This window comes from Nannobrachium achirus (assembly GCF_963921795.1).
Source record: "Nannobrachium achirus genome assembly, chromosome: 14".
Classification (NCBI taxonomy): Eukaryota; Metazoa; Chordata; class Actinopteri; order Myctophiformes; family Myctophidae; genus Nannobrachium; species Nannobrachium achirus.
The window spans coordinates 28,285,795-28,311,403 of NC_137821.1; the positions used below are offsets into that span (position 1 = coordinate 28,285,795).

The 25,609-nt window shown below is 43.1% G+C and overlaps 1 protein-coding gene across 1 annotated transcript in view; it reads right to left on the reverse strand.

Annotated features, from left to right (window-relative positions):
- mpdz (multiple PDZ domain crumbs cell polarity complex component) overlaps window positions 1–25,609 on the reverse strand; it is a 120,015-nt gene that overhangs the window by 90,528 nt on the left and 3,878 nt on the right. The window contains exons 2-11 of the mRNA XM_080741315.1: window positions 21,656–21,738; window positions 19,705–19,871; window positions 15,076–15,237; window positions 14,375–14,514; window positions 11,956–12,169; window positions 9,489–9,611; window positions 7,797–8,003; window positions 5,163–5,268; window positions 4,661–4,749; window positions 2,367–2,592 (exon numbers count right to left, since the gene is read on the reverse strand). Of these exons, the coding sequence (XP_080597441.1) occupies window positions 2,367–2,592; window positions 4,661–4,749; window positions 5,163–5,268; window positions 7,797–8,003; window positions 9,489–9,611; window positions 11,956–12,169; window positions 14,375–14,514; window positions 15,076–15,237; window positions 19,705–19,871; window positions 21,656–21,671 (1,450 nt within the window). The 5' untranslated portion in view covers window positions 21,672–21,738. The remainder of the gene's footprint in view (window positions 1–2,366; window positions 2,593–4,660; window positions 4,750–5,162; window positions 5,269–7,796; window positions 8,004–9,488; window positions 9,612–11,955; window positions 12,170–14,374; window positions 14,515–15,075; window positions 15,238–19,704; window positions 19,872–21,655; window positions 21,739–25,609) is intronic.

Consider the following 25,609-nt stretch of genomic DNA (forward strand, 5'->3'; position numbering starts at 1 on the left):
ATTTGCAGCGGTAGACAAAGCATAATACTCAAAGTAAATATTCAAGTCTTAAAAAGTACAAATTACGAGGTACACACAGAAATCTTGCTAAAAACGTGAGCTTGTATTAGGGGTCAATTGGTGAATCCATGATATATTTTTGTATGTTTCATGCCAAGAGTCGAAATGTAGTCAATATTTCTATTTAAAATGTAGCAGAGAGAAAGCTTGCAAGAAACTCAAGTAAATGTACTTTAGTTACTATCCACCACCGTGCACCACGCAGTAAAATCCTCAGTGCTAACTTTAACCGACTATCGAGAGTTAAATTACAGTGCAAAAGACCCGCCATTACAGCATACCCGTGGGCACGTACATACGTATCTGTGTAGTATATCCATCATAGCTAGTACATACGGTACATGTAATCCTTTGGCTGAGCTGTGAACTGTGAGCTTGCTCCTGTCCTGACTGCCAATGCTCCCGAGTGTGTTATGAGTTTCCCTGCAGCACTGCTGCTGCTATTATGTGTTGATGTTTACTACAGACTCAATTACAGACCTCATCTAGTTCAAGGTCTCCCCATCAGGGCGGAGGGCTCTGGTTTCTATCTATAGAGATTGCGGTTGTGTTTTTTTTGGGGGGGGAAGCGTAAGTAAAAGGTTCCTGCCCACATGTGAGGGATTGAAGTCGTGGTGTTAGCTAATGGTGAGGCGGATATGGAAGCCCCATGACAGTAGTGACTTCAACATTAGAGAGTTTAAGCTTGACAATTTTCAGGACTGCAACGCCAGGCGGAGTGCGGCTGCTATGACGTAATCGCCTTAGCAATCAAAATCGTTAAGCAAACAGCCGTCGGCGACGGGGTCCCACCCCTTTTACTGAACTCTTTGGTTCCCATGGCGACGCGTCTACGCAGCAGACGTAGCCACAACGTGGAAAGGGAGCTTCTGGCGTTGTAGAGACGGCTGCGACGTTGAGCGCTGATCATTTCCAGTTACAGCCGCTGTCTGTGTCCGTTGCTTAAAGTCGCTATTGTCCCTGTCAGGTGGAAACCTCACATCTACCAGGTTTCTGCCCGACGGCAACGATATTATGTAGTGTTTCATGTAAATTCAGAAATGCAAACTCGTATTTGAAAGCAAATCTGGGTGTGGGTTAAGGGAATGGACCATAGTGTCCCTATTCTGGGGGGCGAACATCCAGCAAAAAAACACAGATCAACAAGCCCACCGTTTTGGTGTAGAAGCAGGCCTAATAGGCCTGGGGAACTCCGGTCAATGAAGACCTGAGACTGATTCTAAAAAATGTCTTCTAAATCCATAATGGTTTCCTGAAAATGCTTCTATGTCAGTGGTGCTCAAACTTTTTAATGTCAAGGACCCCTAGATTTATATATATTTGACCGGGGACCCCCATCTCAAAATATTTTTGTTCCAGTGACGCAGAGAAAGAATGATCTGAGTTACAAACCTTTGCTTTAAAAAAAAATACTGTGTCCTATATATTCAAAGAGTTGCGTAAATTTGATGCAGATCCACATGCAGATCTACAAGCACATAACACAGCACAGAGTGCTGTGCTATGCGCTTGTAGATCTGCTATTTTTGAATAGCTAAAGTATAAAATAATGGTTAAAGTAGTTGAAATCTGACAGATGCTTTCCAGGTCTAAATGGGTTAAGTCAGTGGATTCCAGGGACTTTGTGGGTTCCTTTTTGGGGGTCTAAATTCTCTCTAACTCTAACAGTGTACAAATGGAACCAAATGCCAGAGTTAAGGGGAGACCTTGAAATGTAAAAGTTTGAGTAACACTGGGTTAAGTGTTTAATAAAGTCTTCATTCTGCAAGGCAGTCTTGGCTACATTGATGGGAGTTATCCAAGTTATCTCTGCAACGCATCTCTGGGCCTCCTGTGGGGCTTCGCAAGTGTCTCCGGATAAGAGCCTCTGCTAAATGCTTAAACTGTGTAAAAGTGTAGATTGAATTTAGAGGTCAAACCAAAATTCCTTTATCAGGTAATAGTACTCTTGACAGATCTGTGATTAAACAGGGACAGTGTCCTACATTTTGGGACTTGTCCTCGCTACCTTGAGCAGTCTCCTCACTGTCCGCAGTGTAAAACTACGACTATAAGAAAGTAAACAGTGCCTCACACCCAAATAAAAGTCTTAACAGCTTGTTAACAGCTATCTCTTAAATTAGTGTAATTAGTTGCAGCTGCTTATGCCAAACTAATACATACATACATACATACATACATACATACATACATACATACATACATACATACATACATACATTACATATACAAACACACAAAGTCAGATGTAGAAGCGGCTAGCACTGCTTAATAATATAAAATAAAAAACACAAAACTATAACAACCTTGGCTGTCCGTCCTCTCCAGTTCCCTGAGGACCACGGCGGCGGTGTTGTTGGGGACGGTGGTGGTGTAGGCGGGGAGGGTGGGGACGCCAGGGACCACCGGCGGAGGGACGTCCTCCGGCTGGAAGCCCCGCCGAACCAGCTTGAGGTGGACCGCCTGCCCGGTGTGACGCAGAACCTCCACCGCCTGCTGGTTGGTGTAGCCCTGGATGTTCACCCCGTCCACCTGCAGGGGGCAGCAGACCGAGGGCATACATAGAGCATCGCAGTGAGTTGTCGGAAGTAAATAGCCCATTCATTTTTACCATGGGGTTTTTCATTTTCAGCCACAAAGTCGTAGCAATTCAATGTAGACTTATACCACTAGGCTGGTGGTTGTCAAATGGTTCTATATGCTCCTGTAGAACCCCCGAGTATGTATGCAATCACTCCAGTTTTAGTAAAAACACGTTTTAATCAAGATCACACGGAGAAGAACTGCATTACCCATACTGCTAAAAATGTACATCCAGTGAAATCGACGTCTGTGATTGGTCTAACTTCTTCTTCTTTCATGTATCTTGCGGTTACCGTGGAAGTAGATTACTGCCCCCTGTCTTCCCGGCGGATTATTGCACTTCAGCAGAAGTCCGTGAGCGAGTGTCTTTCTTTTACAAATATGATGCACTGTTATGTTAAAGATGACGATAAGAGCGTCCACAGAGATGAAAATCACTACATGCCAGGCCATATGCTGGCCTGGATAACTAAACTGAGCGTGATTTAAGGGATATATTTCAGGAAACAAGTGTCATTCGCAATGCATTCTGGGAGTGTAGTTGCCGCAATTTTTTAAATAATGATGTACACACACAGTCTTGTAGTTGTACCCTGCCCTTTTTTTCAGCTTTCTAATTAATCATTGGATTTCACTTTATGAAATGTCTATGGAAGAAATGAATGGGGAAAATGCTTCCGACACCAGAGTGAGGACGGGGTGGGGCTTCAACTGCGATGCTCTATGGGGCAGTGTTTCTTAAAGTGGGGTCCAGGAACATTTTAAAGGTAGGGGTAAGTGATTTAATTTAATTCAAATAAAAACTAAATAGGTCTATGTTCTGATAGTACAAGTTACTATAGAGTGTTTGGTCCATATTTTGCCTTATCATCCCCTGTGAGGAGAAAAAGCAGTTTCAGTTGCTCCACCAAAACTGTTGGGTGACAGGTTTTCCTCCAATCAGGATAGAGTGGGGCTTTCCTCCAATCATGGTCGAGTGGGGGTGGGCCTTACACGCACCAAGGCCCGCCCCCACTTGATCATGATTGGAGGAAGGCCCCTGCCTGTCACCTAAATGAAAACTGAAAGTGAAACTGGTAAAAAAAAAGTATTCTACCACTTTTTGTGGTCACATGTTCAGATACTGGATTCTGATTGGCTTAAAACAGTGGTAAATCAGTCAACAACCTTGAGTTGGCTCATGGACCACTGTTTCAATCAGCCAACAACCCACTCCCTCTCATGGTAAATGGCTTACTTTTCAGATAGGGGTATGCGGCCAAATACATTGATATGCGGGTCCTTGACATGACAAAGTTTGAGAACCAATGGCATAGGGATTAGACGGGGAGGGGCTTAGAGCAGCCGCAGTCAAAGTACTGAATAGGCAGTCAACAAATACACTTGATTAGCATAAGTGAAATTGGTTTGATCTCAATGGTAATTAACATTGAGAGGAATGCTAACAACAGCACGGAGGATGGGTGCACCGTGCGTGTGTATCCCCCAATCTCCTTTGGCAGCCACTTTGTTTATTTAAATCATTCTGGGGAGCATTAAGCCTCGCGCATTTGAATAATTCAGACTTCGTTAACAGTCCATTAAGTGTTTTTTTTTTAAAGTTCGTTCCTGCAGCGCATTACCGATGTAATTTCACTGTGTGATGATTTGTAGAACACAAGACATGGTAATCCCCCAGGTCAAATTAAGACTTTGCAAGACATTTTTTGAAACACAGCACAAATATATGGTTGCGCTTTAAGTCAAACTCAGGACAGAAGACAAGTTAACTCGGGCACCACACCACACACAAGAGTTTAACTTCCTTGCTGATGCGTTGCTGCAGTGAAGTTTAAGACTTTATCCCTAAGTGCCCAAGTGTATAAAAGATCTGACTCTCATATAATCCCCTCCCGTTGTCTAAATTAATACATTTAATCTCTAATATAAATGGGATAAAGCACACATTGAGCAATTTACCTCATGCCAGTAAATGAAGAAGAAGTTTTAATTAAATGGAGGGAAGTGAAGTACTTACAGCTATGATCTGGTCTCCCACATGGATCCGCCCGTCCTGCTCAACAGCGCTGTCTTTAGTTATGCTCTTAACAAAAATGCCAGAGGGCTCTGAGAAGTGGAGGAAAAATAAAGGTATCCATTAACGGAGATATCGCTAACATCCGCGGTAGAGAGAAGGAGATGTCACTTCGGTGGCCTTCGTTAAATAATGACACTGGGCATTCTCGTGTTTAACCATTACATTCTTTTGTTCTTCAAACACATGAATCATATTTGATTATGCCGCTGCGGAGCGGTGATAACGCCGAGGCCCAATTTTCTTACACAAAGGCTTGTGACATTTTTTATTTATTTCAGTCATAATCTAGTTGGATTGATTTCCTTTAGCACAGAAACTGAGGTTATACTGGATAACTCTCGACTAGGAATAAAAAAAGTAACGACACTGGTGCATGAACCGATGCCATTACACCATTTGCCAAATTGTAAATAAAACTCGCCGAAATCCACCGACTTCTCACCTGAATTTTTGTCTCCCACGTAGCCTGCGATGGTGATCCCCAGGCCCTGGGCGTTCTTGCTGAGCTCCACTTCAAAGGCCTCTGTGTCGTCCTCCTCCTCGTAGCTCTGTAGGAACAGTGATACAGGAAAGGTGAGACAACACCAGGCCACTGCCAAGCCGCAAGAACATGTGACTTAAAAGAACGCTGGCAAAAAGATAAGCCTGCAAGTAGGGATGGGATGAGAATCAGTTATTGTGATATATCGGATATTTTTTTTAAATAATAATCATATCATAGACATTTGTATTTATTATGAAATATGTTCTTCATCACACACTGTATCCAAGTTGGCTAAGTATTTTACCGTCTATACACTAACAGCTATATTTTTGTCCATGCCTTACCCCTTATCCATAAACTTCTTTGACTTTTTTTCGCTATTTTGAAAATACAAATTCAAATAGCCAATCTACATCCAAACTTGTGAGCTTGTAGATCAGCTATTTGAAATATTTAAAAAGGCAGAGAAGTTTAGGGATAAGGGGTAAGGCACTGACGAAAATAGGGCCCTAAACCTCTTCACCAGAAATAACAGATCTACGAGTTCAAGCATGTGAGCCTTTTCAAGTTTTAAGCATGTTTTGATTACTTCAATAATATTGTTAATCGCAATTGTTTTGGCAACATGAATTTTCATATCGTCCCACACAGGAAAGTCGAGCCAACATCAAGACACAATTTACAATTTACAATTTAGGCATTTAGCAGACGCTCTTAATCCAGATCGACTTACAATAAGCAAGGTAATACATCACTACGCCAACATCAATACATCAAACGAATAGAAATATCAATCTAGACAAAAATAACGTAGGTAGACCAAGCACCTAGTCAGTAAAATATCACACTCGTGTGAACTGAGCGGTGGAGGCTGTGTGTGTGTGTGTGTGTGTGTGTGTGTGTGTGCGTGCGTGCGTGCATGTGTGTGTGTGTGTGTGTGTGTGTGTGAATGTGAGTGTGAGTGTGCCTGGCCTGAGGCTGAACAACAGCGCCCTTCCCTCCCTTAACATGTGTGGTCAGAAAAGGTATTGCAGGCTACATACAGACAGACAGACAGACAGACACGCACGCATACACACACGGCCACGTATAGGAGACGGTGTGACCACCGCTCAAAAAGCTTTAAATAAAAACCAAAAAAATGCCAATTAGGCTTAGGTGGAGTCTGAAGAGGTGAGTCTTCTTCAGGCCACGGCGGAAGCTAGGGAGTGAGTCTGTTGTCACTGCCAAACAGCAGGAATGTGTGACTCTAAGAGAATGCACAAAAGATAAGTTCCCTAAATCCCACAAATGGCCACCAGCGCTCAACCTCCCTATTTTCTATTATCTTCAAACACTATGATTAATGTACACGCTGACCGTGTCAGACGTGGACAGAATGCGGCTGACGTGCACAAGGATGACAGGGTCTAACATAATGCACAAGTCACTGAGATGCATTCGTATGTAAATGGAGCACAAGATTTGACAACGGCCACGGAATTGTTGTTCGCGAGCATTTAGTGCTGTCTGTCAGCGCGCTCTCCAAAGGCTGACTAACAGCTGACGTAACCCACTATTCTAATCCTCCCAAACCAGACCCCCCCATCCCGCCTTCCTTTATTCTACACCTGACAAAACAAGACATGGAAATGGAAGACAGAAATTCATGTCCAATACAATTCAGACGAGACTGAAGTATATTCTTTAGATCGTCTGTCGTCTTTGTATTATATGGAAATCACTGGAGAGGGAAGGGAAGGGATCTGCCATTTCAAATTACGTTTCAAACCATATAAGGCCTGTTTGAGTTGAAACATTGGCATTTAAAATAACGTTTTCTACTGAGAGCTGAGACACAGTGCAGACTTCCCTTCCTTTAATCTCCAGTGTACGTATTGTTGTTCAGCGACTTACATTATATGGAAATCAATCACCATTGTCTTGAACAGATGCTGTATGCAGAGAATCTGCTTATCTCAAAAGAAATTCAACGTGTCTGAATGAGGCACCTTGTCAGATCAGTAGATATCACATAGCTCATATAGCTCAGTTAACAACCCAGCAAGCAGGGTCAGGACCTGGACCAATCAGTGACGTCTTGATTGGGGCCTGATCAAGTCAAACCATGACTAGTCAGATCTGGCCTAGAATATCACCTGATTTCAGCCAACATAAATCCTGCATACGAAAACGGACGCCCTGGATTAATCATAGAGGGTCCGATCGAGGCCAGATAAATACCATCAACTAGTCAGATATGTACCAGAATATAACCTTACATGCTCATATTTCAACTAACATTACAAACAATAACAATAATCCTGTCAAACAAAAAAGTCCATATGAAGTCCTGGTCGGCCTGTGATCTGGCCTAGTTCTGAACATCACCGGAGTCACCGGAGGACGTTATCATAACGTCATCATGACGTCATTTGGCTTGCAGGGATTGTAACGTGCATGTGTGTGTGGCAACATGTTATTTAATTTTTTTATAATACAAAAACATATTCCTGTGACATGTATTTTTTTTAGCTGTGAGGTCACTCGTTCTTGTTATGGAAGGCACATCTGTGTGCTCAGAACGGAACGATGCATATGCCCAGCGCCCACCTGTTGCTCGCTGACCGTGGGCAGCACCGAGGACGAGGAGACGACCGTGGCAGAGATGCCCTCGTCCACGGGGGGACCCCTGGTGACGACCAGCTTCACCCTGTTGCCACACTGTCTGAGGACCTGTGCCACCTGGTCACTGCCCATGCCGTACAGGTCCGTGTCACCGATTCTCAGGATGTGGTCGCCGCTGTGCAGATGGCCATCCTGGAACAGGAACAAACCATGTCACAGTTCAGGGACGTGCAGAGAATGTTAGGGATGCAGGGGATGACATTTCTAAAAGGGCCTTTTGGTGAAAATATCAAAAATAGCAGACCTCCAAGCTCACAACGCGTCGCACTGCAACGTGTTGTGAGCTTGGAGGTCGGCTATTTTCGGTGTTTGATACCACACTGATTTAAGCATAATCAAGTCAATACTGGAGATGTGGGTAACGGCACGATTTCTACACAGAGAGGGCAATTCTTTCAACATAAGATGCTGCATTCAAGTTCAGAAGAGTTTGGACGAGGCAATTCTCTTGAATGCTGCCTTCAGGTATGGCATGGAAAGAGGGCATTTGCATTTCTTTCGCCATTGTAAAAACTGCATTCATGGTCTGCACTTTTTAGTACAGACGGATAAAAGGGCAGGGCAGCCTGTTACAGTTAGTTGGCCAAATAAAACGCACCAGTTTGAAGCCTTTTAGTATGGGTGGCCCTAAGCAAATCGGACCCATTGTAATATCTTAACTTTGTCAGGGCTAAGGTGTGCACACTGAAGACATGTACCGGCAAACGATTACTTTGTCTCACTTATGGTTATGGAGTCAGAGTTGGCTCCCCTGTGCATGTGTGTAACACCGGATTCATACTTATTGTGCGTCAGTGTAGCACGCCGAAAAGAGCAGATCTACAAGCTCATTACATGTCGCAGGATTGTGATCTTGTAGATCCACAAGTTTCAGTGCGTGACACAACACAACCAAGTATCAGGCATAAGTCTCAAACGCTACTCATACATAGTACATTCTGCACAGTGATTATGTCTTGCCTAGGGAGGTGCCTCCGGCTTATTCAAATCACAATGTCTTCTTCATTGCACCCTAAGCTATTTTAGCAATGCTGTTTTAAATATGCATTCCATTTAAAGCAAAGTTACCCTTGAATGAAACGCACGTAGCCAGTTTGATTATTGCCACCAAATGCAGCACCATATGGCCTGAATGAACAATCAAATGTTTTGCTTGTCAATGGACCCTTCGCTAAGCCCCACCCACTCCTGCACGTTATATGACGGCTTTTCCCCATATAAATAATCGATCATTTCAGGAGTAAGAGCTTCAAAATCTCCCCTAAATCTAGTCAACAAGGCCTGCAGTAAGTTATGCACTGGAAAATGTGCATGACATTATTTAAATAAAGTAAAAACACTGGGAAATGTTAGAGGGGGAAACCGTATCCAACTAAATCAACTCATTATCATTTATCACCGGTCCGGACAGGAGTTTTCATGTACCGCACGGTAAGACTATATTGTAGCAGTTAATAAATAGACCAACAAATGAATTAATCACTTTTGGGGGTGGGGTAGCGAAGGGTCCATTGAGTTCAACATAAATTGTGTATGGTTTTTTTCCCCCTTTTCCCGGTATAGGCAAGGCTGAACTCCGCCCGAAAACAAAGGAAATATATGCAGCCCTCAAGGTACCTGATCAGCGATGCCTCCAGGAAGGATGGTCTTGACGATGACCCCGGTGGTCTTTCCACCCACGATGCCGAAGCCCAGCCCACTGCCGTCGTTGACCAGTTCAATGGTCTCCACATGCTGCCACTGGGTTCACATGAAAGACAAGACGCACAGTCAAAACAAGACTTGGATAGCTCACACTCACATTGTGAAAGAATGGTATAATTTGTGTGAGGATAGTTTTGAGCTGGGATATAAAGTAGTTTGAGTCTATTAATGATCGCTAGGAGGGGGACTCTTTCTTGGTACCAATAATTGGTCATAATGGGCAATTAAATTGTGACATGATGACATAAAGTGACAAGGGTTGCATGATCATGCTTCCTCCAGCTGAGAAGCAGCCAAAAGGGTTTCTTATTATTTGACAACATTGAAAAGGTAATTGTTGTAACTTTCAATCAGTTGTTGCTATACATATACAGTAGCAACATCATTTATTTAAAAAATAAATTTAATACAAATTTTAAGGTTTAGAAAACTTTTTCGGAACGGCCTAAAAGGGTTAACCAGCTAAGAAATGCAGCCACATATACCTATTTAATTTGGTTCTTTTGACTGGTCGTCTCTTGAGTTTCTCAATTTAATTCAAGATTGTATTGATGAATTTGAAAGCCTTGCAAGGCCAGGCTCGTAGTTACATTTTAAATATGCCGGTCCCGTATGAAGCCGAGTGCAGTCTGAGATCCTCAGATTGGGCCCTCTTGTTTGTTCCTAAAACTTGTCTCATTACGCGAGGCTTTCGCATCAAGGAACGGCCTGTCTGCAGACCTAAGGCTAGCAAAGTCATTCTTTTTAATCACTTCTGAAAACATTTCAATGTCAAGGCCTTTTCATAGTGTTTGTTTGTTTGTTTTATCTTCTTAATCCCTCTCCTGTGTCCATGCTTATCACCCTTTGTGCCATTTCTTTATGCCTTCCACTTGTATTTGTGTTTATCTTTTTACTTTTACTATTTTTAATCTCTTTCATGATAATGTTTATCTCTTTCGTAATTTTTTTTTTTGTAAAGCAGTTTGTAACCTTGTTTCAAAAAGCACTGTACTAGTAACGTTTAATATCGTCACTGTCGGGCAGAAACCTCGTATCTCCAAGTTTAAAATGTGTACGTTTTTTCCGTAAAGCCCTGGTTCATCACACAAGACTATTGCAGAAAACTAGTGAAAATATCTGATCCACAAGCACACAACGCCTCGCACCCGCGAGGCGTTGTGTGCTTGTGTGCTTGTGTGCTTGGCTATTTCTCCTGCTGTTTCCAAGCTTCAGTTGAAAGTAACATTTAAGAAACTTATGACAACAGCGGACAGCCAAAGACTAATGTAATAGTTGTCTGTCAGTAACGTAGAGGAGCTGGCTTTTACGCTCTGCTCTGCAGCCTCTGCTCCAGTCCTCTCTCTCCGCATGCTGTCTAAACAAGCAATTTAGCTGCTAGCCACGCCTCCAGCCGATCTACAAGCCCACAGCCCGTCGATGATGCAATGTAGTTAGGGCTTGTAGCTTAGCTTTTTTCCCCAGCCTGTTATAGCATCTGAATTTGCGCAAACAATGTGCTTATTATTTTACAACTATACATTTAAAAAAAACTATATATAAAAAATGTAAAAAAAAAAAAACTAAAAAAAAAACTATACATTTTATATATTATATAAACTATTCGACTATTTTCGAAACATTATAAAAATGAATGAATGAAATTCAAATGGGATTTTAGAGGCAAACTGACAGCTCTAATACTTTTACTTCAGTAAAAAAATTGAGTACTTTTTCCACCACTGCTGGTAATCACCTGAGGCATGGCATCCTACATACATGCATGCATGCAAGCGTGTGCATTTTCCCTCACTGGAGCGTAACACCACAGAGATGCCACCCCGCGGGGAATAGCACCTGTGTGTGGGTAGGTGTGTGCATATGTTGTGCACAAACACACACATGCCTCTGTGTGTTTAATGTGCCATATGTTATATCAAGCATGTGTGACCATTAGCATGGCCTCAGAAGGTGCACACAGGCATTGCTGTGCGTGCAGCCGTGCGTGTGTGTGTTAAGTCCCATTAAATTGCCATTGGACAGAAGGTAATATATCGTTGCTATCGGGCAGAAACCTTATATATCTCCTACGTTTTTTTTTTTTTTTTTTTCATAAAGTAAAGTCCTGCCTCACACTGTCTCAGACTGTCTCACAAAGACTGTCTCACAAAAGTAGTGAAAATAGCTGATCTAGATCGGCTATTTTCACTGTTTTAAAAGAAATATGTAAAATGATAAATACAAAAGAAATGGATTTGGACATACAAGCGTTGTGTGCTTGTAGATCGGCTATTTTCACTAGTTTAAATAATTTTCAAAAAGATCACAGAACACAAAACGAACGGTTCTGGACATAACAAGGTTTCCACTCGACAACAGCAGCATGCATTCTTCTTCCTACCGCGCTGGAGTTGGCTGACAGGGTGCTGGCAGCAGAGGGGGTGCGGGACACCACAGGGGTGGCCAGCTGGGGGATGGGCCCCCTGGCCACGGTCAGGTCCACCCGCTCCGAGGCCTTCTGCAGGATGCTGATGGCCTGCTGGTGGGTCACCGTCTGGTCCAGGGCCTGGCCGTTGATAGCCAGGATCTGGTCCGCTTCCTTCAGCTTCCCATCGCTGTACAGAGAAGACAGCGTTCAGTGGATGGTAGGGACGGGACGATAGGAACATTTCATATCACGATTATTGTGACAAAAGAGATGTTATTATCGCGATAATCAAAATCCATTGTCCTGAGGAGGAACATTTGCAGATCTAATAAATAGCAAAAGAATAGCAAGCTCACAATTGTTGTGAGCTTGTAGATCGGCTATTTTTTTGGCAAAGACATTTGATAGATTGAAAAAAAGACTGTGTCAAGTGCGTATATTATAAGTACCTTTTATCAAGGGTTTAAGTGGTACCGGATATTGCAGCTCGGCAAATAAAAGGTGAATTGATCCCAGTGCATGACTGAGGACAATATATCACTATAAATTAAATCTCCACAATACGATTATCGTGAGTGTTTGTATCACGATAAACGATAATATCGCTTATCGTCCCATCCCTAGTTGATGGATGTTGGTATTAGATCCAGACCCATATATCGGTTTGCCAGATATATCGACCATTGTTCCACTTTTTGTATCGGAAATTATGTACAGACGATTATCTTTTTTACAGTTTCAACCTGCCGTCCCTTTTGGGTATGTCATTATAGGCACAAATGTCTCAGTTAAAAAAAACTAAAACAAAAAAAACAAAACAAAAAACATTCTAGATCTGCTATTTTTTTTTACCATTTTCAACAGGGATAAATACATTCAAATGAAATGTTCTGAAATAGAAACTTTAATCGTATCTATGTTTTTTAAACTGTGAGTCAAAAAATCGGTAGGACTCGGGATTGGCACCAGACCCAGATACTGTACAGTATATTGCATTGGTCGGGCTCTATTTTCTATCAGTTAAGAGTCTTTTGAGTTTTGGAATAAATCTACCTTTGGGGTAACTGGAGATTTATATTAGTTTTGAAGAAACATGGCTTACAGAGGTATTGTAATGTCACATGTCTAACACAATGCCATGCCGTGCTTAATTCTGACCGCAGTATCACTTGAAGATCTGCTTGAATCTACCCACAGGCCAAGTATATAGAGCTGAGCATGGGTTCATAGGTTCAGGATTTGGAGTGCAGTTAGTCCAGTTATTACACTCGCCCGGGGGCGCAGTCCAAAGTATGTGAACGGAGAAAAATGCTGTGCAGCATTAGTAATCATCTGAGTCATGGTTCAGTTCTGGGTTGCAGTCAAGACACCTCTCCAGTACATACAAAGTGCAAAAGAAAATTATGCTCCCCAGTTCCCATGGTGGAATTAATATTTTCCCAGATTTGATTTGCAAGTGAAATTCGAAATATGAGATATTTATTATCAAAATGGAAATATTAAATTAGAGGGAATCAATAACATATGTTATTAGAGCACCGAAGTCTGATTTAGTGATTTTACTCATCCTATGTGGGTCATGTTTAATTCCCATTGACGTCTTTAATATTGCGTTATATAAGAACTGTGTTTAAAAAAAGAAAAAAGGAATACCATCGCCAAATTAATTAAATCTTCGCCAGAAACAGACATCAAATCAGAAACACCAATATGAGTGACTGACTAAAATGATACAGAGCCAAAATAGCAATAGCAAAAATAGCAGATCTGCAAGTTAAAGTGTTTGTGAGCTTGTACAGGGATACACCCCTGGGGACCCCGGTGAATGAAGCATTTAGCTAGTCTTTGTTATCTATCACAGGGGTCTTCAACGTGTTCAGGCCAAGGACCCCTTAGTTGAGAGAGATATGTAGCAGGGACCTCCACAACCTTTTCATAGATTCCATATAGTTTCCTCGTTTGACAGCACAATTCAGTGTATTTTGGATTCATGTCAATTTGTGTTTTCAAATATTTAACCACTTGAACCGTCAATACTTAATAAACTTGACCTTTCACTCTGTCCTACACCAAACCTCTTCGTCGAAAATAGTCGATCTACAAGCTCACAACGCAGCGCGAGGCGTTGTGAGCTTGTAGATCGGCTATCTTGGCTAAAGTTCTCAGAATATGGACGCTAGGGTTCAAATGGTTGATGTAAAAAAGGAGAAAAAGGTTTGTGTCACACAAAGATTTGGAGGACCCCTGTAGTAACTCTGAGGACCCCCTAGGGGTCCCGGACCCCCTGTTGAAAGACCCTTGATCTATCAAGAAATAAAAGTGTTTTAGTACAATACTGACTTAATGGCACATTTGTACATTTTTGGTTCTCTGATCTTTATGTTTTCCTTACCAGTAAGCCACACTTCCAGGCTGGATTTCCTGGATGAAGATTCCCAGCTCTCCGCGGTGCTCGCTCTTCAGTCCTACCACACTGAAGCCCAGACCACCTGACACCGGTTTGACAAGGTCCACATGTGTCACGTAGCGTCCCTGCAACACAGGTTTAAACACACACGCACACGCGCGGACACACACACACACGCGCGCAGGCACGCACGCACGCACGCACGCACGCACGTGCACGCGCACACACACACGCACAAATACACGCGCGCGCGCACACACACACACACACACACACACACACACACACACACACACACACACACACACACACGCACATGGTTATTTAGACGCTCATGGTCTTCCTGCAGCATCAAAGTAATTATAGGCACCACTTAGAAGTCTATTTGAAGTGTCCCAGGAGAGTTGAGCAGATCAAGCAATATGGAAGTCTCAACTTTGAATGTCTTTGCAAGTTTGCATATTATTGAACAAGACCTGCTAAAGGTCACCAAGAGGCTTTCACAAATGAGACGTTGGATTCTTTTATATGAAACAGTCACAGATGATAAATCTGGTGGGACTGCCTCAGACTTGTCAACTTGAAAAAAAAAAGTTTTTATTATGTCATGTTCATCACTGTTTGAACTAAACTCAAAGCAGCGTGCAACCAGCTCAGTTTCTTCCTGTGTTTTAAAAGTGTCCTACCTGTGCCATGGACTGAATAACATGCTCAAATTCCTCAGCCGAAGGCTTTCCATTGATATGTGGGACAGCAGAGATTTCTGGGTAGGGGAGATGGCCGCCATTAGGCTTCACTGCAGCAATGGAGTCGCCGAGGTCACCTCCGAGTTGTGATGGGCTACCTCCCTGGAAACAGAATTAACGAGATACATTTTGCGGTTTTGTCATCACATTGACAGCGTCTTTGACAGTTTAGCCATCGTTTGTAGAGATGTCTAGCAGTGTTTTGGGCCAGACATTTCTTATCAAGTCAAAATGTGTATTTGTATATTGTTCTCCCACTGTTCAAAGCTGAATAAATCAGTGATGTGTTGGCAAAAAGCTCATGGAGACAACTGGAGTTGTTGGAGACAACCAAAAAACAAACACATCGAAAGGCATTTAAACCAAAAGCACATAATAGATCTACTGTGAAAATGATTACATACATTTCCCTGAGATTTATTTTGAGTGTGGAAATTCAGGTCATCAGATGTCTCTTGCACCCCTGAATACCTCTTCGTGACAGGTGCGCTGGCAGAGACGACAGGTACACTTTGAGGAGAATAATTTGATATCTCTATTGAGCAAGAGAAGACAGTGCACACGGTTGTTCCGGCTTCCTCAAAGTGCACGCGTCTGCTCCACCAACGCACTTGTCACAAAGATTTCTATTCAGGTGTGCGATAGACTTTTGATATCTCTGTTGATATCTCAAGTGAAGACGGTGTGTGTGCGGGGTGAGTTTATATGAAAACTGGGAAGAGTGGGTGTCAAGAAAAGCAATGGGAGACGCCAGAGAGTTTGTTATCTACCAAACCAATGAATAGCTGTGTTTGTGTAATCTTTCAGGAGATAAAAGGGTCTTAGCTGATGTTCCAACAATGAGTGCTCAAGATGCAATATCTCTGTCCTGCTGGGAGGAGGAGGCATCACAGCCATCTGGAGGCCTTGAAATGCTCCAGTTTTAATTGCCGAGATGACTTGGCTTGTGTGACTAATGAATTACACGAATGAGACAACTGTGTAAAAGAGTGTTTTTGATTCCATTAACGAAAGGGCGTAACGTTTATGGTCCCCCCGAATTTGATTAAAAAGGATAGCCGTCTATTTGATAAACACTCCCTCTGAAACGCGCCGACCTCAAGCTGCCCTTTTGAATCTTGTATTTACGTAACCTTTACTTAACCAGCGAGTCACATTGAGACTAAAAACATATTTTGAGACCTTAGCCAAAACGGGGCCAAAGCAGTATAAAACAAGACAGAAACAAGAACAGAGGCACACAACAGGTGTACACAAACTAAAACGATACAATGGCGCTAAAAGGAGAAATGACACAGCATAAAGTAATACGGGGTTTGACTTATGTGTTAACATAAAGCATATTTCCTGTACAACAATAAGCTTTGTTAGCCGGCGTCTGGCTAAGAGGATTAAAGTTCCAGTTTGGTTCTTTCACATTTAAGAAATTGTTTCTGCCCCACTTCACATGGTGGCGGTGGCCTCTCTCTCATTGGAGAGCAGGCCTGGTCGCCATGGCAACATGGTGACCGGTCCTAACAAGTGCAGCCAGGAGAGCGTGTGTGTGTGTGTGTGTGTGTGTGTGTGTGTGTGTGTGTGTGTGTGTGTGTGTGTGTGTGTGTGTGCGTGCGTGCGTGCGTGCGTGCGTGCGTGCGTGCAAGTTTACATGTCTGGCTCTTGTCACAACAAAAGCACACTGTATCTCCATCTAAATTGATTCTGTTGTTGGATTTGAAGAGCATTGTGGAAAGTCAGATATCTGTTTTTAACATTATGACATTTGTTTTATTTCAAGAACTATTCTGGGAAATTGGAATAGAGAATGGGAGAGATTGACTAAATTGATGAAAACATGCTTTTGTTTATGCACGCACGCACAGCTGCACACGCGCCAGCCGCCAGCGCGTGCACGAACACACACACACATTAACACACACACGCGCACGCGCGCGCGAGCACACGCACACACAGCCCTCGCGATAGTTACAAAGTACGTTGGAATGTAACACATGTGAGGTAAGCTAAAGCACCAGCACCACAGAAATGCCAGCAGGGCTTTAATAATGGGAATTCCGCAAGGGATACAAAAAGCTTCAGCATCCTACCTCCCACTGCATAGCTTACATACTTTCCCCCTCTGTGTCTCAAGCACTTACCCCGGCCCCTCCGCACATATCTGCCATGACCCAACAACCCTTCTCTCTTATGCTGAAATGTTCTCAATTCTCGAGGGGACTCAACCGGAGAAAAGTTCCTCGCTTTGGCCAACTCTCTCCACTTATGTAACCCTACAATGTATCTGGACAGTATTGGAATGAAAACACAATAGGCCTATAGGACATTAATTGAGGGAGTAGGGGTTCTGGGTGATGGGGAAGAATAGTTTCAGAATGTGGACTAATAAATACATGAGTTTAGGAAGTCATTCAATTGTGAAAAAAGTTTAATTTAAAAGTAGTCGCTAAACAAACTAAGTTCTTTAATGTTAAAGGGACACTTTGCTTAAATCCCATTGTTCTGTGTATTTCTCCCTGGAATGTGGAACATTCATGCATGTGGACATTTCAGCATTTTGTTTAGGCAAGCTCTAAATGCACAGAATACAATAAGGTTTTTGTTTGACACACTATTATGATCTCCTCACATCAGAACAATGGGAAGTCTGCAAAGCATTCATTTAAGCAATTAAATATCACAAAAGAAAAAAACATTCCTTGTCCTTCCGGTATCTATTCTCCCCAATATGCCTTTAGTGGATCCATTGAATATATGTAAAGTAATTTGTTAATGGGTTGCCATGATTTCCCCCACAAAAAAACATGATGATCAGGTATTGTGATTATACTAGGAGGAAAATCTTTTCCAAAAAGGTGTACAGAAAGTGTTATGTACAGTACATAGCTACACCGGGGTGGTGACCCAGCTGAAGTTAGACACACCCACAGTGTTGTTGAAGGGTAAAAGGTTTGAAAAAGATGAGTTTATGATGTCAATAACTCAGTGTTTTTCGTTCAGGCCTTTTGTATCCGAGGCTTTCAGCTTTCACGAAGAAACCAAAATTACACCGGGAAGGCAATTTGCACATTATAACCCCACCAGGTGGTCTTTTAGAGTAAGAGCAACTAGACACATACAAAACAGAAAAAGTACAAAACTATGCCACCATCTCTTTAAGATCTAACCATTTTGTGCCTCAGGGCTGTTAGAATTATGAGTTTTAAGTATACTAGAGTTCAGGCCACTACAGGCAGACCGGACGGCCCATAGTATCTACTACATTTAGCTTTTTTTAGCTCAAAATAATGTTCTTATCCTAAGATAAGAACATGTTATTCTTAGCCTGGCCTATAGCAGTCTGCACAGTGTCAGTACTGTCTGACTTATTAGGCAGAGACATGAGAGTAGCGTTTATCCCGCCAGCCAGTCTAATCTCTGGTGTCAGACTGAACGTACCGCATGCATTAGTTTTAATTAGATAACAGGGATAAAGGTACTGCAAGGGTCCATATCTACACTTTCATTAGATTGACACTCAGGATTTTGCAGCACATATTTTCATATCCCCGTTGTCGGGTGGAAACCTTGTATGTCCAAAACCGTTTGTTTTGTATTTATCATTTTAAAAATTATTTAAACTAGTGAAAACAGCCGATCTGCAACGCCTCGCACCGCGAGGCGTGGTGTGCTTGCAGATCTGCTGTTTTCACTACTTTTGTGCGACGGCCTTGTATGGTGAAGCAGGGCTTTGCTTTGAGAAAAAATGTACACATTTGAAACTTGGAGATACAAGGTTTCTGCCCGACAACGACGATATATTCTCCTATGTGATGGTCAAAATGGGCAGCTCATTGCTGTTTATCAGTAAGCCATTCACAGTTTAGTCTCAGTTCTCAGGTGATTTGTTCACGCTGCTGTATGCATGCTGATGCAAATGCCTAATTTGCGTGGTATTCCCCTGCAAGCATCCCTGCCGACTTGGGATGCCCTCGCAAATGGAGGGTCAAAATTTAATTAGCTCACCATTCCAACCCGTTATCATCACCACAGTGATATGCTGCTGATGCTGTCTCTAAATGCTGGCAATCATATCCCACTAATCTCATTGATATTCTGAGAACCTGGTCAGTCTCCCACTTGATCGTTGGAACAACTCAAAACTTAATGTGATATGGATCTGCAATTAAGTACACCATCATATAAGCTCTGATAACCTGAGGGTCTGTCTGTGTGTCTGTCTGTCACAAATGTCACAAACCACCACTGGACCGCCATATTTTGTTGCACATTCTTGTGCTTGCTGGCCGGCACCGCCGCCTACCCCTCCACAGTGAATGTCCAACGTTTTTCTTTTATATCAGTGTTTCTCAAAGTGGATTCCAGGGACTCTGGTTAGGTTAGGTTTAGGTGTGTCCCCCCGACTTTCGTCACCTCCGCGCAGCCAATCGCAAGCTTCCGCTGCCTTAACCCAGTTGATTTTTTGATACAATCGGACTGAAAGACCTCCTGTCAGAGTTAAGGAGAGACCTTGAAATGTGAAAGTTTCAGATACACTGTGTTATATGATCCCAGGTCAGCCCATGGTGAGCTTACCTGCTCTTTGAGGTGCTGCACGGACTTCTGCAGGGCCAGGATCTGGTGGAACAGGGGGCTCTGGAGCACCGACTTGAGCAGGCTGAGCTTCTCCTCGGTGGGCACCTCCCCTCTCTCCTTCAGCCTGGCCTGGAGACGCTCCACCGCCTGCAAGGCACGCTGCGTATCTGCAAACCATCACATAGTTCAGTGACAGCAAAGCACCGGGCGGAGTGGATGAAGGGGAGCGATGAGGGACAGGACATGGAGACAGAAGTGTACCAATGACGGCTGGAGGGCTTGAGCTCTGGCCGATATATCAGCCATTATTTGACTTTTTTTGATGAAATCGGTATCTGCAATTATGCAGCCAATATGTCCCAATCAGATCGCAATATGTTGCAACGATCGGCTATTTATTTTTACAGTATGTTTGAATGCGGCTTAAGTGGTTATTTGTGTTTGTTTATTTTTATTTGTTTGATTATATGTAAATTCTTAAAAAAATCTTAAAAAATAAAATAAAAACTCTGTAATATGTGGTCTATGACTCTCCAAAACCGGGATCGCACCGGACCCAAAGACCTGGCATCCGCAAGGAGGACAGCAGTGTGTGTGGGGGGGCAGACAAGGATGAGAAACGGGCTGTTTTAAAATGCCCTGTTATACACTAGTGCAGTGCAATACAGACTTTAGGTTAAATGGAGCGATATTATTTGGTTTGGAATGGTTTCTCTCAGTCATCATAAAAAAAACGTGTGCCTCTAGATGATGCGGAAATGGAATGTAGTTAATATTGCAACAGAGTAAATGAGAAACAGAGTTTGAAACAGAGGAGACAGAGGAGAGAGAGACTAAATGGAGGGAGAGAGGGCAAACCACAGGTTTCCATCCAAGGGGTTAGTTAAGGTTGACTGCAATTCAATAGAAGTTACAATAATGGAATAATGTGGCTCCGGGTTGTGCGTGAAAGCAAAATAAATAACAAGCTAAATAGATAGAGATAGAAAGGAGGAGAAAACTCTGTGCAATGTGCTATTCTCTTTCAGAATAACAATGTTTCTATTTTTCTCTGGGTCAATGGTGGCATGCACGGAGGCCTAGAATGGGTATCTGCAGGGGAGGGGGAGGGGGAGGGGGGAGACATCCTTCCAACAGCTTGCTTGCTGGACCCTGCATAAGCTCCAACAATCGAGCAACTCAAGCCTCATCGTTCGCTAACAAGACACACAGCGGCTTGTTAGTGAGGATCGGCTGGTCCGACGTCATTTGGACGAGAGACGAAGCAATTGCCGGGGCTCCCCAACTGTGACTAACACCTAATGGGGGGGTGCACAAGGTACAGGAGGAGGGGGGGGGGGGGGGGGGGCTTGGCTGTTTGAACAGCGGCTGTAAACAAGCCAATAGCGTGGAGGTCTCTGCAGACAGGACGTTGCTGTTGGCTGGTACAGTGTGGGTAACTCTGCCGCCGTTGTTTTGGTTGCACTTGCCTCGCAAGCGCGCATAATGCTTACATAAGACTCCCACCAGACTGTAAGCCTACAGTATGCGTGCGTGCGTGTGTGTACGTATGTGCACATGCATGCACGCGCTTTGAGAGATAGGGTTGTTTTCGGAGAAGAGCAGAAGTGCGGCACAGATATCTTTGGGTCTGGCCCTTTTTCAGCTCTGTCGGGAATGGGATGAGTATAAGCATCTCATATTCAAACAAAATATTTCCTCTATCCAACGATCATGCAACATACTGTAGTATGTTATTATTTTATTATGTTATGTTGTTTCTCATCCAATTTCCATCCTTCTGTTATTTTTTATCTCTTTGCATGAATTTATTCCTCATTCTCTATGTGTATGTTTTGTTATACTCTTATATAGTTTTTTTATCATTTGGATTGTGCCATTGTGCACAGTATTGTTAAATCTCCGAAAATTGTCAGAAAGGTTTTCGGAATAATAGATGACTTAGACTTACCCATTGTTTCAATCATTTCTGGATGCCAGGTGAGTGTGATGGTTGCCCATTAACAAAAGTCACTTCTTTCTTTTCTTCAAGGCCTGCAAAATAGATCAATATAGCATCACATATTCCACACGCACTGAGGGGGGAGAAGCAGCATCATAGCATCTTTTGCCCAATGTATGCTCCATCGTACAAATGTTTTTCAAATGCGGAAAATACGGTAGCAGATCTATAGTAAGCTCAAGGCAGCTTACAGATCGCTGTTTTCAGCGTGTGACACTGTTGCATGACGAATATAAATAAGGCAGGCTTATCAGTGGCTGCAAAATGTGAGTCAGCAAAGCAGCAATCAGTAAACCAGCCATTTCATTCACTGACTCATTCTGTTGTTGTTTTTCCACGCTTTCTTTGCAGTATGTCCCGACCAAAAGCCAACCTAGCATTCCCTCTCAGCAACCGACTTCTCCAATGTCCTCTACTCTAAATGTCAACGTGAATTGGACGTCGCCCTTTCCTGATGGGTGGACTCTTATCTCACCGGATGCTTCATCAAAATGTCATTGTGTCTTCGCTGAACTGAACCGAACCGTGGGCTATTTGCGGAGTCCCAGTGCAATTGCAAACCTTTACCGGCAGGCAACCGTACTATACTGAACTACACATCAAGGCTGTTACAGTCAGTCAGTACCAGGGGCGTCACAAGGGGTAGGAAAGTGGGACTGAGTTACCAGGGCCCAAGGTGGAGGGGCCCTAGTAACTTTAGCTATTGAAAAATAGCAGATATACAAGCTCACAGCGCGGCACCGAGTGCCGCGCTGCGAGCTTGTAGATCTGCTATTTTTGAAAAGTCGTGAAAATGTGCGCAAATATTTGAATATATGTATTTTTTAAGTGAACATTTGTAAGTCAAATTTTGCTTCTGGGGGGTCCCTGGAACTAAATATTTTGAGATGGGGGGGTCCTTCACATGAAAAAGTTTGAGCATCACTGACAAGGAAACATAGGTTTCTTGGCACACATTTTCACGATTTTTCAAAAATAGCAGATATACAAGCTCGCAGCGCGGCACTCGGTGCCGCGCTGTGAGCTTGTATATCTGCTATTTTTCAATAGTTAACATTCATGGGGGGCCCGCAGTGAATCCTTGTACCCAGGGCCCAGAATTTGGTGTGACGCCCCTGGTCAGTACAGTAGGTCTCTTATATATCCAACTAATGCTCTTATTGATGGATTAACAGCTGCACATTACAATTCCTGAGGCACTTCATTAATCGACTTTGGCAGGGGTTTCGTGACTTGCGTGACATGCCTGTGGCAGGCCTTAGTGACGTCATTAACCTGAGCAATGTGCTTCTGACTGGTGGTGATCATCAAAACTTCCACAACAATTGCCGGATGCTTGTACCTGTATGAGTGAGTGATGAAATAAACACCCCTTGATCCTCGATTGGCTTACCTATCTATCGCAACTGAAATAAGATGTCTAGTTTCACCCAGTGTTCACAAACAAACACATAATATTTCTATCAAAAGCTTTGTGGTGGAAACACTGACTTGTTTCACTTTCTCAGTCCAATAAATCACCAAGTATTACAAGTATTACAAGTAAACACCAGCAGACACAAATTTTGCACCGCAGCAAACGACATTCCAAAGGAAGTATGCTAATCCTATCATGGATTGAACCTTGGAACTAGGGACGCACACTTATTTGTGCATCATATTGAGGACAAAATGTTTGAATGGGAAGCTGAAAAAGCCTTTTGTGATGGTTGTAGGCTGCAGACACAATCAGTGCATTTCTGGGGAGGCTTTAAAAATAACGGTCTACCTGTAGAACAAATAAAAGCAAAAGTTGGAAAAAGCTCAAATTAAAAACAAGGTTTCATCTTTGATAAATTTAAGGTGTTTGAACTAATATGTGCATCTGGTCTGCACCCAGAATCACAGTTAGTGTTTAACAGGTGTACGGCAACGCACTGCAACGCTGTATCGGTAACGGTTGATTTTACCATGCAATTCACCGGTCATCGGATTTCTGCCAAAATGTCAATATTGTGCATTCCCACTTGGAACAAACGGTTCATTCACACATCAAGGTAGTGACATACTGTATGTAGGCTACTTTGGCTAATGCTCTTATTGATGGATTGACATTTGTCAATTGCCATTCCTGGACTCCAGTAATTGACCTTACGGTGGCTTTGTGACGTACTAGTCTAGAGTAGCCTACATTACATGACAACGACTTTGGCACACATGACATGACTAAAGTAGAGCGACAGGTAGTGACACCTGCGGGGCCGAGAGCATGAACTGCTTCCTCATGCTGATAAAGCTCCTTTGAATTGAACTGAACTGGTTTCATGTCTATTTCACTGGGTTGAACATATTACATTCACCTTTACCGACTAGGTTCCGGTTGACAGTTAGTTATCATGCATGACCTTTAAATGTCTTGTCATCTGTACTGTATGCCGTTTGCTTTGCACTTAATACTTACTTATGTACTCGTCGTTGTCGGGTGGAAACCTTGTATCTCTAAGTTTCAAATTCTTCTTTCGCAAAGTAAAGCCCTGCTTCATCATACAAGGCCGTTGCACAAAAGTAGTGAAAACAGCAGATCTACAAGCACACAACGCCTCACACAGTTTAAATCATTTTTAAAATGATAAATGCAAAACGACCGGTTTTGGACATCCAAGGTTTTCACCCGACAACGACGATATGTTTGTTGCGACCAATAGGTCGCAGACAATGAAAATCGTCACATCTTGTCCGTATCTTGTCCAGATCTTGTCTGTAACGCCTCAATGTCTATAGCTGCTGACATCGTTGTGACATCACATTTTGACAACACATTCCGTCCTTGTCCCTTGTATGCCCATATATGGAGATCCTGATCTCCATATATGTCTATAGCTGACCTATGACATCACATTGTTGTGACATCACATTGTGACATCACATTCCGGCCTTGTCCCTTGTATGCCCATCTACTATAATTTTGCGAATGTCTGAGTGAGTGAGTGAGTGAGTGAGTGAGTGTCTGTCTGTCTGTCTGTCACAGCGTTTTCTCCTCAGTGGCTGGAGCAATTGATCTGAAATCGCATCACCATCAGCATATGAACACACCTGACATAACTGTGAAGCCCGTTTGTCACTTTCACAAATCGTATGCTGTATATTAGCATTTTTATGGTGTATCTATATCTATTTAGCCTACAGTACCTTTTGTGACCACACATGTTAAGGGAGGGGCGCTGTTGTTCAGGCCATGCACAATCACACACAAACCCCCACACACACACACACACACACGGGGGGGGGGGGGGCGGGCGGGGGGGGGGGGGGGGGGGGGGGGGGGGGGGTTCTGGCCCTGTTACAGATGTTGTCCAAAAATCATGCAGATCGGTACACAGTATCTCTGTAGCCGTTAAATGGAACGGGTATTTCTTACATTGATGCTCCTACATATTAGCATGCAAGCACCAGTTAAAGTTACTTTCCATCCCTCATATACTGTGTGCACAGTGCACATCCCATAACCCACACACTGCACATCATTTCGGAGCTCATATCTTTGAACGGGTAAGGGCTAGTATATGGAGTTCCCTGATGTCATCAAAATTAAATCCATAGCTTGGAATGCCTCATGTGGTATATAACCATAAGACATCTATGATGTCAGACATCAGTCATATCCATATTTGGGGAAATATTTTTTTCCACATTATCTATCTATAAATGCGACAAATCTCTGCGTGTATGTATCTCTGCGTGTATGTAACCCGCGTATCTCGAGAACCGTTCGTCCCACCGGCTTCAGATTCGGCACGCGCGTTCCCCGACACGGCGCGGAGTGCAGTGCCGAGCCTCGACCCGACCCGACGCACGGTTTCCGAAACCGCGCAAAACGTTCGGAATCTCCTTATGCAGAGCTGATTGTTGACATCAGGCTGTTGC